This window comes from Crotalus tigris, unplaced genomic scaffold (assembly GCF_016545835.1).
Source record: "Crotalus tigris isolate CLP2741 ecotype Arizona unplaced genomic scaffold, ASM1654583v1 scf7180000017716.2861928, whole genome shotgun sequence".
Classification (NCBI taxonomy): Eukaryota; Metazoa; Chordata; class Lepidosauria; order Squamata; family Viperidae; genus Crotalus; species Crotalus tigris.
This window is the reverse complement of record NW_024096587.1, coordinates 110,039-128,192: the sequence shown is the minus strand read 5'-3', so window position 1 is coordinate 128,192 and position 18,154 is coordinate 110,039. Positions and strand designations below refer to the sequence as shown.

The window sequence follows — 18,154 nt, the reverse complement described above, 5'->3', positions numbered from 1 at the left end:
ACAGCTGCATCATTAGCCACTTTAAACCCCTCCAATCCATACATGAAACAAACGGTTCATCTCTCCGCCGATTGCCTCAGAAATGGGGTGTTGTGCCATGTCGTTTTATATATAAAACAACTGCATGTGTTACACTACAGGTTGTCATTTGTTCCTTTGTTTTGAATTAATAATTAATAGTTATGCTTGCTAGTGTTGGAAGGGCAGCATATAGGAAAGGAGAACATAATAAAAAAATTGTCAAATTGCAGCTGCAGAGGAAAGGAGTAACCAACTAATTTCCTGCAGCAATTTCATGAAAGGTGATGGAGGAGGGACAAATATTATTTAAAAGGCAGGTAGTATATAGTGAAACCCCCACCTGCCAAATGATTGTGTCTTTGTAGAGCTACAGATTTATAACCTGTTGGCAGAAGCTTAGAATTTCAGGGGAAAGATGGAAGAATTAAATTCCCAAAATAATTTGTACAGAATTATTTAACCAAGAGAACAAAATGAAAAATAATATTTATTGTCTTTGACAGACATTGTCACTGAACTCCCATTCCTAATATTATTGCTTGCTACTTTGTTCAGCTGAAGATTGATGAGAATAACTTTTTCCACAATGTGGTTGCCTGCCTAAACTCTCTGAAGAAGAGATTCTTACTCAGACTTATCAGTCCCCATCTGAATGATAGGTATGTTTTTCTTACCAAATGAATAAAACTAATATCTTGGTTTTCGACCCCATTTCTATTGTTCTACAGGTTTGCTCATCCTGGCTTCCAGTTTAGATATTTTAGAAAAGTTCAGAATTGCTTACTATTACACTTTTTTCTTTATAAACTATTACTCTTGCACACAATAACAACTGAATGAAGACTTATTTTTAAAACTTGCATCCATCTGTGTATTCTTATCCCCCCCCCCCGCCCTCTCTTACTGTACTAAGAATGGGGAGAGTAAGTTCTGGTCTTTTCTTGGGTAGAGAAGCCAGCTGGGTGACTTTGGGCAATCACTCCATCTCAGTAAATGTAGATTTGCCAGTTTGCACTGAACTACTGTGGTTGATTTACATCTCATATTGTTTACATAAGTAAACAATAACGTTAAAAAAAGATAGAGACTGAAAATGTAAAATGTTTCTGTCTGAAGACAAACCAGACTCAAGCAACACATTTGAATCAGCAGATTGCTAACACATTGGTGCCACTTTGCTAAAAAGATCAAGTAATTTGGAAACGTAAAACTGTGAAGAATTTGGCATTGCTGTAAATGTGAGAATATGTACCAGCGAAAATGAGAGAACTCCAATGAAAGCAATTATTTCATTTTTTCACTCTGATTTTCCCCCATTTCAGTTGGGAAGTACCTCCTTGGTCTGTCCATTCCTACTACTCACTGCGGCGCCATGCAGTAGTTTTTCCTGCAGGGATGTTTCGTAATCCTTTCTTCCATACTGAATTTCCCAGGTAAGGAAAATGGCTGCTATAAAAACCATTAATCACTGTCCCAAAGCTGGCTGGAGAACATGATCCTGAAACCTCTGAGTGCCAAGCCATGAAGGGCATTATAGGTCAAAACAAGTAACTTAATGTGGACCAGAAACCAACTTGCAAACAATGCAGATTTCATAAAATCAGTATTATGTGCTCCCTCTATCAAAGTTATGTAGGCTGCTGCATTTTAAACCAATTGCAGTTTCTGAATATTCTTTAAGGGCAGCCACAAGTAGAGCACATTACAGTAGTCTATTATGAGTGGGCCTGGGACACAATTGATACACCAATCAGAGTTGGATATAAGCGCCTCTTGCTTTGGCTTCCAACTTTTGATCTAACATGAGTTATGAGTCCACCAGGATTTCCAAGTCTTGAATCTACCCCTGATGTGTAGTGCTAGCCCATCAAGGAGTAGCTCTGGTGGCCACAGAAGATCTTGTATATCAGCTGCAACTCTGACTTGCCAGGGTTCCATTCAGTCAGTTCTCTCCCATCCAGATGCTGCCTAATTGGTACATTTTATATCTAGACATCTATATAAATACAAGTCAATGGACATTTAAAAGATCTCCCATGTCTGTTTTCCAGTGCTGTCAACTTTGGAGTCATGGGTTTCTTCATGGCACATGAACTACTGCACTCCTTGTTTGATTATGGTATGTATTCTGAGAAATTATGGGTAATATATTGTCCATCCCATTATCCGCATTTATAGGGCCTTATTTGGTAAGACCAGAATTGAAAATTCAGGTGCTGTAAGTCTTTTACAAGTGGCTTAGAGCAGGCATGTCAAACTGCTGACCTGTGGGCCGGATGCGTCATGCCGAAACCATGCCCACCCCAGTGCCGACAATGGGGAAAAAGTCGCAATAGGTCACATGATGTCATGTGACATCGCGAGTTTAACATGCCTGGCTTAATGGGTGGGAGGTGTGATTTTTTTTAATGGTAAATGTTTTGTTAATCACTGTTTAATTCTGCACCTTTTTCATCTGATAATCCCACCCATCCTTCTTTTCTTTACAGAATTATAGACCCACATTTTTTTTACAAAAAATAATCACAACGTATGGTTTTGGGATGGGGTTTTGGAGTTGGGTGGAAAGAGGGCTTTCCTTCAGTGAACTACCTGTTCATTGCATGTTGGCACTTTCAAGGCTGCCTTGCTGAGAAGAAACAGTGCCTGAATAAATGAGACAGATATGAAATGAGTCATTTTAGTTTAAAAGAGTACAGATAGTTCCTGACTTACAACCATTCGTTTAGTGATCTTTGAACTTACAACATCACTGAAAAAAAAATTACTTATGCCAGTTTTTCACACTTATGATCATTGCAGCATTCCCATGGTCACATGATCAAAATCTGGATGCTTGGCCACTGGCATGTATTCATGACCGTTGCAGTGTCCTGGGGTCATGTGATTCCCTGTTGCGATTTCCTGACATGCGAAATAAATAGGGAAACAGATTCACTTAACATATGTGTTACTAAACAACTGCAGTGATTTGCTTAACAACTGTGGCAAGAAAGGTCGTAAAATGGAGCAAAACTCACTTAATAACTGTCTTGCTTATCAACAGAAATTTTAGGCTCAGTTATGGTCATATGTCAAGAACTGTAATACATCAATTGTTAAGCATACAACTTAGTTAGTACAATATTGAAATCTCCATTGAGAAATCTAGTTCTTTTGGGGCTCCTGTGTTATTCTTTAACAATATGGTGTATCTATTCTTCAAGGAGAAACACATCGTAGGCTCAGCTTCTTTTTTATCCTTTCCCCATATGCATTCTTAACTCAGACAGAAAAAGTATCTTTATTCATAATATTCAAACCATTTTAATGAAATGGAGGAAAGGGCCCCAAACTCATATTGGATTGAGCTACTACTCTAGAGATGTAAATTAATCCTGGTATAATTTTGTTATGAATGCTTTGGGCATTTTGCTTGCTCTCTATTTCAACTGAATTCTAACCTGATGTCCTGTAGAGTTTTGCCTTTTTCCATTCAAAGATCTATTAAATCACCTTCTTTGAAAAAAAAATCATGAAAATGGCCTGAAAACAAAATTACATTTTTAAAAAGTACTTACATCATAGAAAGATTCCATGAAGCCTATATCACAAAATATATTGGAGCAAAAGGTATTTTCTCTCTCTTTATGTTGAAGGAAAATCTGTGAGCGATTTTTCTTAATGCTGATTTAATTTAGGGGGAAATGGATACAAGGCTCAGCATATGGCACGGCAATGAAAATATAAGTGGTTATGAAATATTCTATAATTGTTTCAACTGCTAAAAAGTAGATTAGAATAGCAGCCCCCAACCGTTCTGTGGAGAGAGCTTTTTCCGCAGACCGGAGGGGGCGTGGTTTCGCATGCTGCCTTCATCCCGTGAATGGGGGCCTCACTTGTTTGTGCGGCCCGGTTTCTGGCATGCCGTGGACTAGTGCTGGCCCATGGACCAGGGATTGGGTACTCCTGGATTAGAAGACCATCTTATTAACCCCGTAACCTAGAAGAAATTCTAGGCATCTGCACAGATTTTCACAACAATCAAGTTCTACCTACTGAAACAATATTTAGTCATTACAGCTTCAAGGAGATGTGAAGGGTTTTGAGGAGGGAAGTTTTGTTTAATGGAACTATATAAACATATAGAGTTAGAGTGGCTGATGAGACCCATTATCACATGTAGCTTTCTTTCTGGGCTTTCTTTCCTTTTGGCTTACAGTGTTGCCCGAGAACTGTTCTACTTGTGGCATGAGCATACCAGCAGAAGACAAAGATTGTCTGGTGAAACAATATGGGAACTACTCCCTGAAAGGCCATAGAATCAGTGGCTCCTTCACACTCCTGGAGAATTTAGCTGACACCGGAGGGCTTGCCATTGCTTACCAGGTATCTGAATCAAATCATGTAGAGAAATTGACTAGGGCTTCTCTTTCAAACAAACTGACTTAATTTGCACTTGACAATTTAGAACCATCCATAGCATAATGAACTGGACTTTATACAGGTGGTCCCTGACTTATGACTATTGACTTAGTGACCATTCAAAGGTACAATGGAGCTCCCTGGGGATACTTACTTACAACCCAGTTCTGAAGTTCCAAAGCTGGCCCTCCCCCGCAGTCACATGACCACATTTTGGGCACTCCGCAACCAGCCCGCACTTAAGACCCTTTGCAGTGTCCTGCAGTCACATGATCACATTTTATGATGCTTTTGCTGAAAATCAGCATTTACTTCCAGTTTTCGGTTAAACTGGCCCATAGCAAACATTTGGTTTGCCTAATGATAGGTCGGTGGTATTGGTGACCCATTTTTGGGACCATCTTGACTCACGACCATAATGGGCACGTTCTGTTAGGATTGTAAGTTGAGGACTACCTGTACTGTTCAGAACTTTGCAGATGGTTTTCAGCTCTTACAAAACAAAAGCCTTGTGAAGGAATAATGCCAGAATTCCCTCCCCCCCCTTTTTTTTAAAAAGAGGAAATAGCATAATTGAAACCAATTATGGAAAGGCAAACTGCAATAGCTATAGAAAAATACATTGCACGAAGCAATGTGTATACATTTAAATAAGCAATAGGATTTATTTTACACATAATGTGCGGAAAACCCATAAGATTTTGCTGCTAGATGTTCATTTGGTTAAGAGCTGCAGCTGACCCCGTAACCTTGATGATTGCATATTTTTGCAAAAATCCCAGCAGTTTTCCTTTTTTGCTCAGAGATGTTGGAATGAGGAACAAAGTGTCAAGACAAGAAATATGTGTAGAGGCCTCTTGGCCAAAGTGAGAAACACTTCATTGTACAAGCTGTTCTCTTCCCCAGATCCATAGGAACCATAAAATGCCATAAAATGCTTTGCTCACTCAGCCAGGGTTTTATTTAAGAAGGATGAAAAATCATAACAGATGTTTTTGCAATATGTGAAGATCTCTGGAATGATTATCCCTTTGTTATCAAAGGGTCAGCTAAGAGCTGGACCATGAAAAAAACAATGTGTACGAGTCCTCTTAGCAGAAGCACCAAGGAAAGAACAACCTGGAACATCTCTTGTTTAATCTCTCACTACATGATAAGCCTAACCATTGGGGATGCAATATATTGCAATGTTTCATTAGAGCCCCCAGATGTTATTTGGTAACCCTAGGTGTTAGCCAAGATCATACCACTGAAATGCAATATTAAAATATTAAATAACAGGAATGTTACTTCCATTTGTAGCAGGAAATCCGATAAAATAGAAACACAAAGGCCCAATGTATTTCTTCACATGTTATGTATTTGTTTGTTTCTCAGGCTTACATGCCATTTTTGTCATAAACCACCTCTAAGCAGTATACCCACCAACCCACAACATATAACAATAAATATATTAAATCATTTCTATCACATCAAGGAAAAATCAAGCCAAAATAAAATCACTCTTAGAGTGGAGTAAGTACCCAACTCTCCGTGTTAGGTGTCATCCTAACTAGAAACTAGGAAGAGATGTTCCCAAACTTAGTTGGTTTCTGAACTCAGAGGAAGCCACTCAGGAAGCCTGTTGAGATTAAGCTCGAGTTTGCTCTTTCCAAACCAGTTCCTTACAGCCTCCAAACACTTAAATAACATCTTCACTGCATCTCCTGTTCAGGCCAGGCTTGAGAGATACACTTGAGTACCATCAGAATATTGGTAATAACCGATACCAAAATAGGAGGGGAGAGAGAACTGAGCCTTGGGACACTTCATAACAGGGACTCTGATATCGGATTGAAAAAGGTTCTGGAAAAAGGAGGAGAACCACCGCAAAGTAGTGTCCCCTTACTTCCAGCTTTTGAAGATTGTCAAGGGGACTTTTCCCCTAACTATGGTTCTTTTTTTTAAAACCAGGATCCTACCCTCCAAAAGTTGTCATGCCTGTATTATTGTTTTCTCATTTAACATCATAGCCAAAGTATAAAATGCATTTATTAATTTTCTTTCTTTTCCTCACAGGCTTATGAAAACTGGTCTGCAAAGCACAGAAGGGTAACAAATTTACCTAAGCTTGGACTCTCACACCATCAACTCTTCTTTGTCAGCTTTGCCCATGTAATTCATCCTTCTTTTTTACCCTCATGGTGCTTTTAGTTTGCTTTGACTTGTCCTTAGTTTTAAGACAATCCTTTACATTTTTGCAACTTTACCTACCGCTTTTATATTTTCTTGCAATACTGTGTAGCTCTTTTCCCTTAAGTCATATCAAGAACATCTGTAGCTCAATAACTGTACCATGAAAATATGATGCTAGTTGCAAGAGAAGCATTACAGTGATCTTCCTTTTCACTTTCAAAGGACTTTCCTCTGTTTGAACCACACAGATCAACAAGCTGCAAATTTGGCTAGAGAAAGACCTAACTGCGTGTCATATCATGTGTCCATGTTATTGAATCAAATAGGAGTTAAGTACTCATAGAAAGAAATCTGTATTACTGAACTCCTGATTGATGATAATGATGATCATAATGATGATAAGTAATAATATCATCTACTTTGTGGCCCTAAATATTATGAGGGAGTATAGGTAGTCCTTAGCTTATGACATAATTGAGCCAAAATGTTTGTTGTTAAGTGAGACATTTGTTAAGTGAGTTTTGCCCCATTTTACAACCTTTCTTGCAGAGCCGTTAAGTGAATCACTGCAGTTAATAAGTTAGTAATCCGGTTGTTAAGTGAAGCTGGCTTCCCCCTTGACTTTGCTTGTCGGAAGGTTACAAAAGTTGATTGATCACATGACCTTGGGACACAGCAACAGTCGTAAATATGAACCAGTTGTCAAGCATCTGAATTTTGATCACATGATTGTGGGGATGCTGCAGGTCGTAACTGTGAAAAACAGTCATAAGACATATTTTTCAGGGCCATTGTAACTTTGAATGGTCATTAAACAAACTGTGGTAAGTGTCATGGTTCCGACAGGTGAAACTCTTCAAAAGAACTTTGAGGCATTGTTTACCTTAAAGAATCTTTTATTCAAGAAACAAAGTATCGGCACTACATAGTTAAAGCCCAAAACTGAATTCTCCTCCCCTTGGCACAAAGTAGTAAAGCACAATTCCCTCCTCCAATTAACAGTCATAAATCACATTTCCCAATTAATTTGAAGCATGGACTTTCTCCTCAGTTCTCCAGCCCGCCAAATCTTTATCAACTCAGGGTGCAATAACCTTGGATTCCCACAGCTGAGTTATTATTGTGATGACTAGCTGGACTCTCATCCATATTCCCCCTCCCAGCATCAACAAACTCTAAAAGCGATAGAGAAAAGATGGCTACATTTCCATCTCTTGTCAAAGTAAGGGCATCTGATGTTATCAGCACTGACAATAAGTCGAGGACTACTTGTATATGTCATTTTTTTCTTTGCATACCTTTTCTCTATTCTCAAAAGTTCTCCAACATGAATGACTTTTTCTCTCAATATTTGTACTAGGGTGCAGTTATTTTGTTTGCTTTGCTAACCTTCTTCTCCAACCTTGCATTGTTTTCCACAGGCCATGTGTGGGCGCCAGAGCCTTGAGAGCCTGCAAGCCTTCTTACACAGGGATCCTCACAGTCCCTCTCCTCTTCGTGTGCTTGGTTCTTTAAGCAACAGCCAGGATTTCTCTAGACATTTCCAATGTCCAAGTGAGTCGCCAATGAATCCAGCTCTTAAGTGCCACATCTGATGAGACATTCTCAAGAGCACATGGGAGAGCTAATGCAGAAGAAACAGAAACTGGGGCTATAAAGTCATGGCTCAGTATGTTGATTGTACTTGTTGCAAGGCTATATTCCATTTCTTCATGACACAGGTGCTTCTTCCCTTACTCTCCAGTTGTCAGTGCGAAAGAAGTTTCCATGCATTTATCAAGATGGAAAAGAAGGGAACATCCTGCACTGTGGAACTTCTCTACTACTTTTAAAACACATTTTGTAAAAAGCATTTTGTAAACAGACAAAAGAAAGACTGGAGAAGCAAAACTTGAAGCTCTGAGATGAGAAACTGGAAGATTCAATATCCACTAACTAAAGTATTCATGTCAGTTAAAATTCAATCCATGATCAATGTGAGAAATTTGTGTTTGGGTTGAATCAATTCAGAATGAAGTTAATGGCTGACTTGCCATGCAAAATTAAAGAAACATAATTGTGCAAGAAAAAAAATCATTCTTGCTCCTTTACACAATAATCTCCTATTAATTCAAGAACTTTTTGTACGGAGAATATAGCTATCACCATAATAGCGTATTATAAATGGTCCCCAAATAACCATAAGTAAAAATCATAACTTGTTTTTTATCTTCATGATATAGCCCCTAAAGACAAAGCAATAAGCACAGCTATGTTTTTGTTCAGGAATCATATCACAATATAGGTTGTACACTTCCTAGATTGCAAAAGCCACTTCTAATTATGATTTTAGATTACAATTTCTAATTCTGATTCCCAGGTAGAAAACCATAGTTTATCAATCCGTTGATGCTTCATTCCATGCTGTAAGTTATGCTTTTTTTACCTGAATTAATCTTAAATAAATGTATATATTGATTACCGGTTATTTTATTTTATTATTTATATTACATAATATAATCTTGATATTTGCTTTATCTGCCTGCAGCCACAAAAAAATATTGTTTTCTTTCACTTGGAGGCCAAACACTGAAGTGACCAAGTAATAGCTTATCCAAGGCATGTCAAAATGCCGGCCCGCAGGCCAGATGCGTCACACCAAAACTGCGCCCACCCCATCGCCGGCAATGGGGAAAAAGTCCCCATACGTTGCGCGACGTCAGACGACGTCACAAGTTTGGCATGTCTGGCTTAACCACTTAGGCTAAACACTCTGATGCAAACATATGTGGCCCATTGAAGATCTACTAACTTTTCATCACTTAAAAAATATCATAGATATTTCATACTGATGCTGTTGATTGCTACCTTTTCTGAGAAAAGGAGTATGGCAACTTCTAATGTGTTTTTCATGGCCATCTTTTAAGAATTTTTTGCTCATTCTTCCAACTCAAGTCCTATTTAAGAAGTTAAGTTCAGATCTGTACATACTACTACGAAGACCATCCTTGTGGACTAGAAATGACAAAATCAGTGTAGATGCGTAGGAGCAGAGGCAACGACAGTTGAAAGTAGCAAAGGGATTTGTTGTGTCTGCTGCAACAGAAGTAGAGCCTAACAGAGACAGAATGGAACAAAGCGCCAAAAATGAAGTAGCTTGTCTCTTTGGCTTTTCACACTAAGATGGGGCTATTTTCAAGAACAGGCTGTGTAAATTAGTCACTGATGTGCCATTCTTCAGATGAGTGTAGCCCCTAAAAGCATAGATGTTTGACCATCCTTTGTTCTAGCACAACTCCTTAAATGTCACAGCTGATCCACTCTTTACTGATTTTCTATCAACAAGATTATTATTTTTTTTAAAAATGAAATTTATGTCAAGATGGTTCTTGAAAGCTAATTAATTAGCCAGAAGTGTCATGCACTTCTCTTTGCAACTCAGTGGTATTATTGTCCAGAGAGAAGCATGTGAGTTCCATCGAACAATTGTTAAAATTTTAGGTGATTGGATCATTCCCCACCCAATCATAGAAAATGTGAATGTTTCTCCTTATTGAATTTGACTGTTCAAGCCTGAGCACTGAAAAGTTTTCTTCCAGTTTAACTGAACAGACCAATGTGTACTTTTAAAGGCACAAAACTGAATCACAATTAAATTGACATAATCTGTATGTCGTTTCGAATGGCACAATATCTTTTCTCTTTATTGAGGTCTAAGAGCAGTACAGCACAATGTAAAAAAAAAAAAACAGTTTTGCCAATCGGTACAACAGGCATTACATTTTTCAGAGAAAACAGAGAAATAACTAAAGCAACAGAAGAGCAAATGTTGGGAGATCATTTGCATTTAAAGCTAAGTTCAGAATCTTACATGTATTTACCACGTAACAAGGTAGAAAAACAAGTCTGGGTCCTGTCCCCCAATGGTGCCATGAAGTATAGCAAGAATCAGAGCACCCTGTGAAGAAGATCACAATTTCTCTAAGGTTCATTTGGTGCTCCTAAGGATTAAGATGAGAGTAAGCATAGGAAGCAGCAACAACCTGTAAAAAAATGTTGCCTCTGTGGTATGTTAAAAATGCTTGCACAATGTTACATTAAATGTGCAGTTGCAGTTCATAGATCTCTCCTGCCTGACAACACACTTTAAAAATGGCACTTAGAGGTCTCACTGCAGAAAGGATCAGTTTTTTTCTCTCCATAGCATAATGCCTGTGAAACCTACCCCTCTGATGCTGCTCATCTTCTCCATACAGCTGACCTTAAATGGTTAGAATTCAGACAGGGCACTGCTGGTGATTCAAAACCTTACAAAGGGAGGAACCCGTGCCTGCTGGTAGGCTGATAGATAATTAGCTGGGAGGTGAAGCCCAGGAGAAGATTAAATATCTTGCAACCTTGCTGGGTCATTCAAAGGCAAACCTCTCCAGTTGTCTGCAACTGGTAAGAAGGAATCCCCATAATTCTAAAAATAAAACCAAGCCATTTTTCAGGTTTGCAAAACAAGGGCTCCTATGTTTTTTGTTGAGAACAGCTTAACATAGGGTGACTATGCACCATTTCAGATTAAAGAAGGAATGACTGAGATCCTCTTATGAAAAGGAATTATGCATAGAAAACTAAGATATTGAGGAAATATCCAGATTGGTGTTTTTTTTTTTAACTCTCTGATATAGAGAGTTTTTCTATTCACAGTATGTTGGAGACTAGGAAGAAAAATTATAGAGGGATTATCTGTTTACTTAAAATGTTTAGATCCAAGAAGATCTAAACGGACATCTAAGAATGGGCAAAACAGTGAGGATCAGAATTCATATTTCTGGCTTAGAACACATTCTACAAACTTTGATTAAAAGGTTTATTGCTCCTTTCAGGGGCCATGGTGTGGAGACATGCCTAGTTGGTACTGAGGTCCCTGGGTCCGAGTGATGGTCACAGCTTAGTAGGCAATCATGAAGCAGAAGTAGATGTTCAGGTTGTCTTCATCCATTACCATTGCTAAGACCTCTGGCTCTATGTCACGCATAAAAAAAAGAGCACGACACTGGCAGTGTTCAGAGAGATGACCACGTCCAGCAAGATGTCCTTCATTGCTGTATTCCCAAGCTGTTGGGAGTCCTCACTCTCAGCCATGTTGATCACCTCCATGCCTTCCCCTGTTGATGAAGCCACAAATGTTTCTTCCATCTTTCCCTCACCTTAAATACAAATCAGGAATCAACCGTCTCTTTTCTGTGACTTTCATTCTTTCCCTCACCCTAAGTGCCCATTTTGCCCTTTGTTTCTCCCGAGTCAGTCGGTCTGTTGTAGTTTTTAGCCTGACTACCTCCTCACAGAGCTCTCCTGAATGTTTTTATGAGATGGTTAAATAAGTGGAAATGTTTGAAGGAAATCAAAAGAAGCACAGGACTTAATTGCTATGAGCTTTATTGATTTCAGGAGAACTTTTATTATGGCTGATTATCATCTTAATCTTACTACAGGTAGTCCTCGACTTACAACCATTGAGTGACCATTTGAAGTCACTCAAAAGTGATTTATGACTGTTTTTCACATTTTAGACCATTGCGGCATCCCCCAGTCATGTGATCAAAACTCAGATGCTCGAAACTGCCATGTTTTTATGATGGTTGCAGTGTCCTGAGGTTATGCGATGACCTTTCGTGACCTTCTAACAAACAAAGTCAATGGGGAAGCCAGACTCACTTAACAACCGTGTTACTAACTTAACAACTGCAGCGGTTCACTTAATGACAGTGGCAAGAAAAGTTGTAAAATGGGGCAAAACTCACTTCACAGCTATCTTGTCTAGCGACAGAAATTTTGGGCACAATTGTGGTTATGAGTCGAGGACTACCTCTATAATAAACTAGAAAATATCATTTATGCCAGCACCTCTGGCTGTTTTCCTACCAGCCTTTGGGAAGAAAGATTCTGATGTGAGCCTTTAATCAATATTAAATGAATTTGATATGCATAGCTCATTGAGCTGATACAAAAGAATGCCAGCATACGATTCCTATTGTCAATCTTTATCTTGCCTTTGTTACCTCTGTTCAAAGTAATTGCCAACTGATATTATCCTAAACTGGCAAGTATCCTACTTGCTTTAAGCAAAGTGATTGGGTTTCTCCTCTGGCTTTGTTGTCCTTTTCCTTCAGCACATCACCAGCCAGCAGGAAAAGCTTCCAGTAATCAGGGCACTATGGTAGAAATAGGGTGGATCTTCAGAACTTTGCTTGCTCCTCCTGATTTGGGCATTTAAAGTAATAGATCATGAATCAGGTGGGAAGTCACAGCCCTGGAGAAGATAGTCAGATTCTGCTATGTGCCCAGCTAGGACAATCTCTTTCTACCCAGCTAGGGCACTCTCTCTTCCCCTGTACTGCACTGAGGGGGGAGGAGAAGTGACTGATAGAAACTGATCAAATTTACCAAAACTGGCAAACAATCCACAGTAGCCTGATTTGATGTCTTTCATTATTTTCAGGACACTGCAGTGAGGAAAAGCATCAAAAGATGTAATATAAGCCTATTATGGAAACATAATTTTGCAAATTATCTAAAATAACATAGATCTGCTAATAGTGCCAATTTGTAGCCAAAATATCTCCTCTTCTTTTAGGGGAGGACTATGTTGTACAATCAAGGAAGACATTATGGTTGTTAAAACATAATGGTGATATGAGAAGCTGCAAGTTGTTTGCTGTATAGAGTTTCTGCACAATCTATTTATAGTCATGCCCAGTTATGTGTATCTAATTGGGGCAAGATTAGCTGCGTATGAAAATATGCAATTGAATGGATGCCTCATTAATAGCAACGCAGTATATACAAATGACCCCCCTAAATGGAGAACCATAATAAGAATATGTTTCTTTTCTCCCTGTCTAATTTTCTTTTTTTTTTTAGAAGAAATTTTATTGATTTTTTGGTTTTTAAAACAAAGTGCTCAAGACACACCGTGGTGTTAGGGTAGTCAAACATCCAAAGACAAAACATATATACATAATTCAATCAATACATCTAGTATTCCCTCTCTTTTTCCCTTAGGTAACATAGTTTATTTAAAATAGTCCAATTCTGGCTTAAATTTATTCAACCTATACCTGTTTTTAAAGCTTTAGAAATTTACACTACCATAATCAAATTAACTTTAAGTACAAACATTATCAATTCGGGTATCCCTTCCAAATATATTCTAGTTCCTTAATTTTATCATAAATCTTATTTAATTCTTCTTCCACTAATATCCCTTAATTAAAATAAAATATTAATCTATCCTATACGTATCTAATCCATCAATTAATCAATCTCCTGTCTAATTTTCTTGACAATAATTTAAATTTTGGGGGTGAAGGGGAAAGAAGGACTTATTTTTTCTCTTTAAGTGTATAAAAACGGGTTGCAGACTTCCCATTAACAAGGAATGCTTCCTCATTGCTCTGTGCAATAAAGGGAAACACCAACCTGGCTTCTAGTGCGCCTTACATTGTGCTGCCAAATATGCCCCCTTCTCTGGCAGTGCCAGCTTATCTACTCCTGTCCTAGCAGTCCAATTGGCCATCTACCTTTTAGACATCATTTTGAAAGGATCTTTACCATGACCCTTTGTAAGATAGCTACTGCTATTGACTGTGCAGGTGGAGATCATGACCAATTCACAACACAGCCCTTAAAAGACTCCTCTGGTTGATGCATATAAGGTACAAGTAGGATGCCTGTAATGTAGTAAATCAGCTGCACTCTTTAACAAGAGCACACATCAAGCAGTGGATTGGAAAAGTAGCATATGCAGGCTTGATTTCAATTTGCATCCATCCTGATCCATTTCCCGAAGTGACTGCTTGTTAATAGCAGCAGGGACAAACCTGAGATACACTATCATTTGGCATCATTCATAAGAAGACATCACCGACTGAATGTCAGTGATCTTTCAATTAAGGAAGAAGGGGGTATTATTTGCTGAACTTAGGAACAATGATAACATCTGTATATATCATAAATGTATCATAAATGGAACCATCTTTTGGAATAATGAAGTTAATCTTCAAGAAATCCTAATTACTAGATCTATTTCTTTTTAAGTCTTTTATATTCTTACTAAGCTTGTTTGCTTAGGGAACTTCTACCTTCCCACAATTTTCAGCCACATCATTTGTTGCAACCGATAATGTGTACAGAACCTAGCACTTTTCTGCTTAGCTACTTCTGTTGACACAAATTGCATGGAAACTAAACCTCAGATGTTTGTCAGTTGTATTAAATAACACGGTGAGGATCTACAAGTAGATTTCATTCACATTGGAATAGGAAACCCCATTTTAAGTTCCCTATCATTTAAATTTAAATCAGTGTTTTCTATTCCAATGAGAAAAGGAGGAAGTGGAAAAATTAATGCTTATCCTTAATCACCTTCTACAATGTTGAAACTCTACTTTCTGATACTTTCTGTCCCTGGAAGTTCTCCAATTCTATTTTGTCCCTAGGCTTGGAGATGAAGCTTGTAATTCATGTGGGCTTGTCTTTAATAATAAAAATAACTATTAATTAAGCAATAACCAGGCTGGCTCAAGGCATTTGGCTCCTGCAGGAGAAGCATTGTATTCGCACCCCTGTGCTCCTGATATAGTATATTACTGCCATAGCAGTAAGAGATAGAGTCTGTAATGGTATGTGGAAGTCACTTATGATTAGATAAGAGACAGCTGAACCCTCGGAAGGATGGGGACATGGCAAACATCTCAGAAAAGACCATTCCTAGGTCCTTGGACTGTAAAGGACAGGTGTGAGAGATGTACTTTTAGACTTGCAAGTTTCTGTTAATGTAACCTTGCAATAAAGCAGGGTCTTTACGCTGGCTGAGGAATTCTGGGAGTTGAAGTCCACAAGTCATAAAGGGCCAAGTTTGAAGACCCCTGCAATAAAGCCACACCTAATATTCCTGAATGTGCTTCTTATCTGGATTATCTCACAAGGTTGACAGATTCTTGGTCAAAACTGAATGTAGCAGCTAGTTTAATGGGGGAAACCTTGTGAAAAACACAGCAGAAAATCGCTGAGCCAACCTGAGAGAAATAGCTGAAGAAGAGGTGCTATCCATACACTAATAGTTTTTCATCCAATAATTGCCTTTTAATTGAGGGTCATCACACATTCACAGATTATCATAGGACAGAGTTCCCCAACCTTTCTGGCTTTGCAAACTGGTGGGGGGGGGAGGGGTTTGTTCTGCACGAGTGGTGGGCAAACATGCACACAGCTCCATTTGCCTGAGCAGCAGGCATGCACATCTGCCATTCATGCAAATGGAGTGCGTGCACACACCCTTGCTCGCGTGCTACTTGCACAAGAGAGGATGTGTGAGCACGTGCTCGCCCATCAATTGTGCAGCCTGGTTCTGAAAGGCTCAAGGGGTTGGGGACCCCTGCTAGGAGACAAAATTGCAGGGGTTCTCAACCTTGGCAACTTTAAGACTTGTGGACTTCAACTCCCAGAATTCCTCAGCCAGCTTTGCTGGCTGAGGAATTCTGGGAGTTGAAGTCCACAAGTCTTAAAGTTGCCAAGGTTGGGAACCCCTGCTGGAAAACAAAGGAATGGGGAAGAGGTATAGTTCTCCCTGTTCACAGGCATCCATTAGCTATTACTTGGGAAGGAGTTGTTGCTATTTGCCTGACGAATTTAACCCTTTCTCTAGTACCAAGCTCTGCTGAAATTATATTTTTATGTTTTCCTCTGTTAAAATGGTTTGGTGTAAGAAAAAACTGGTTGCTATGCAGATGGGTATATCTCATTTTACAAGCATCTGATTTTAATCAGTGCTTGATTGTTAACCTGTTTACTTTCTTGGCTCTGCCTGATTGGATTCTGGCAGATATATACATATATGACCATATATTCTGGAAGATATACAGTATGGGGCAGATATATACATGTATGGCACTTACTGACGAAAGGAAAACATTTAGGGACCATTTCAGCTGGAATGGTAGACTCTGGATTGGCAAGGTGGGACTACACAGTTTTGGGATGATGGGACTACACAGTTTTACCTGTTTATAATTTTTCCTGCTTAATGTTTCTTTTGGGGAGTGATCACCTTGAATTCAGGACTGACTCTTTTGTAAGTAAAAATTAGGACAGTATGTGCTTTAACAATTAATCTCAAAATGAATTTCACCCTTTTTCTGAACACTCTACTTCACTGCTGTTTTTAAAGATAGTTCAACATTTTTTCAGACTGTTTTGCAATCCTGAAAAAAAAAATGTTACAGCAGTAAATGCCTTTAAGTTGATTTCTTAAAGCAGTGACACCTTTTTTTTAAGGCCATGCTGTTGTATGTCAAATTGTATGTTGAGCTGGAACTGCTTCTGAATAATTTTTGAAGCACTTGTATCTCTGGTAAATATACAGTGGTACCTCAGACTGCTTTAAAATTCATTGAATTTGGTACTGAATGCATTTTGACACAAACATTTTGTCCTGATATCATCGCAAACTGGAACTTGTTGGTGTCGGCAGCCTCGTGACTCACTACAATTTCCAACCAAAACAAAGGGTCACTTGTTAAGTCACATGGTTTGTTTGATACTTGTTATTTTTAGTACTCAGCATGCCATCAGGAACCAATTAATGACTAGTATGGAAGTACCACTGTAATAGCCTCTGCCACCAGAGATAGCTGCCTCTGCTTAATAGTAGGGATAACTTATTTAATCATCCCTTGGATGTCTAATGCTTTTCTACTTTCTATCTCAGGATGTAATTCCCAAACCTCTTAGCATTATCACTTACCTTTTCCCTGCCATTTGTTAGTGGTTGCTTGAAAAGCAGCTCTGAAGCCATCAGAGTAGACAAGGAGATGTGTTGTGAAAAGCACAGCCAACAGGCAGATGGTACACCCCAGGGACACCATTGGGATTAGATCACCCCTTCTCCACCTTTACCATTTGATAGGAGGCTCTGCTCCTCATGACTCCCTTGAGCGAATGAAGGACTGAATCAGATCTCTCACTTCTGAAATGGGCCTGTGACATCACCAGGCTTTTGTGACATCATATTGGTTTATACTCTCTTCTGCATCTCAACAGACAGTAGGATCCTGAAGAAAAAGAGGGAATAATAATAATAATAATAATAATAATAATAATAATAATAATAATAATAATAATCAGGACATGGTTATCAAACATCAAAAACATCTGCTAGACTATCCCACCTCCTTTACATGGATGATCTGAAGCTGTATGGAAAAACATCATCTGAAATAGAATCGATGCTCAACACTGTCCGTATATATAGCCAAGATATTGTAATGGAGTTTGGCTTGGACAAATGTGCCACACTTACTATAAAACAAGGAAAAATAGTGAAAACTGAAGGAATCAAGATGCCCCATGAAAATAACATTAAGAGTCTGGACGAGGAAGAATACTACAAATACTTGGGTATCCTTCAAGCTGACAACATCAAGCACACTGAAGTCAAGAAAAAGATTAGAGGTGAATACATCAAGAGAGTGAAGAAGATCTTAACATCCAAACTCAATGGAGGAAATACCATAAAGGCAATCAA

General features: G+C 38.7%; 1 protein-coding gene and 1 long non-coding RNA gene across 2 annotated transcripts in view; one reads left to right on the top strand and one right to left on the bottom strand.

Annotated features, from left to right (window-relative positions):
- Positions 1 to 9,062, top strand: part of KEL (Kell metallo-endopeptidase (Kell blood group)) — a 40,696-nt gene extending 31,634 nt beyond the window's left edge. The window contains exons 13-18 of the mRNA XM_039338663.1: positions 577 to 680; positions 1,344 to 1,454; positions 2,073 to 2,140; positions 4,223 to 4,389; positions 6,484 to 6,579; positions 8,022 to 9,062. Coding sequence (XP_039194597.1) covers positions 577 to 680; positions 1,344 to 1,454; positions 2,073 to 2,140; positions 4,223 to 4,389; positions 6,484 to 6,579; positions 8,022 to 8,195 — 720 coding nt within the window. The 3' untranslated portion in view covers positions 8,196 to 9,062. The remainder of the gene's footprint in view (positions 1 to 576; positions 681 to 1,343; positions 1,455 to 2,072; positions 2,141 to 4,222; positions 4,390 to 6,483; positions 6,580 to 8,021) is intronic.
- A 2,354-nt stretch (positions 9,063 to 11,416) lies between these two features.
- LOC120306050 lies at positions 11,417 to 17,564 on the bottom strand. Its single transcript, XR_005556163.1, has 2 exons — positions 17,375 to 17,564; positions 11,417 to 11,735 (listed from the first exon to the last, which is right to left on the bottom strand). It is a non-coding gene; the product is annotated as an uncharacterized LOC120306050 (long non-coding RNA).
- Positions 17,565 to 18,154: the final 590 nt, after the last annotated feature.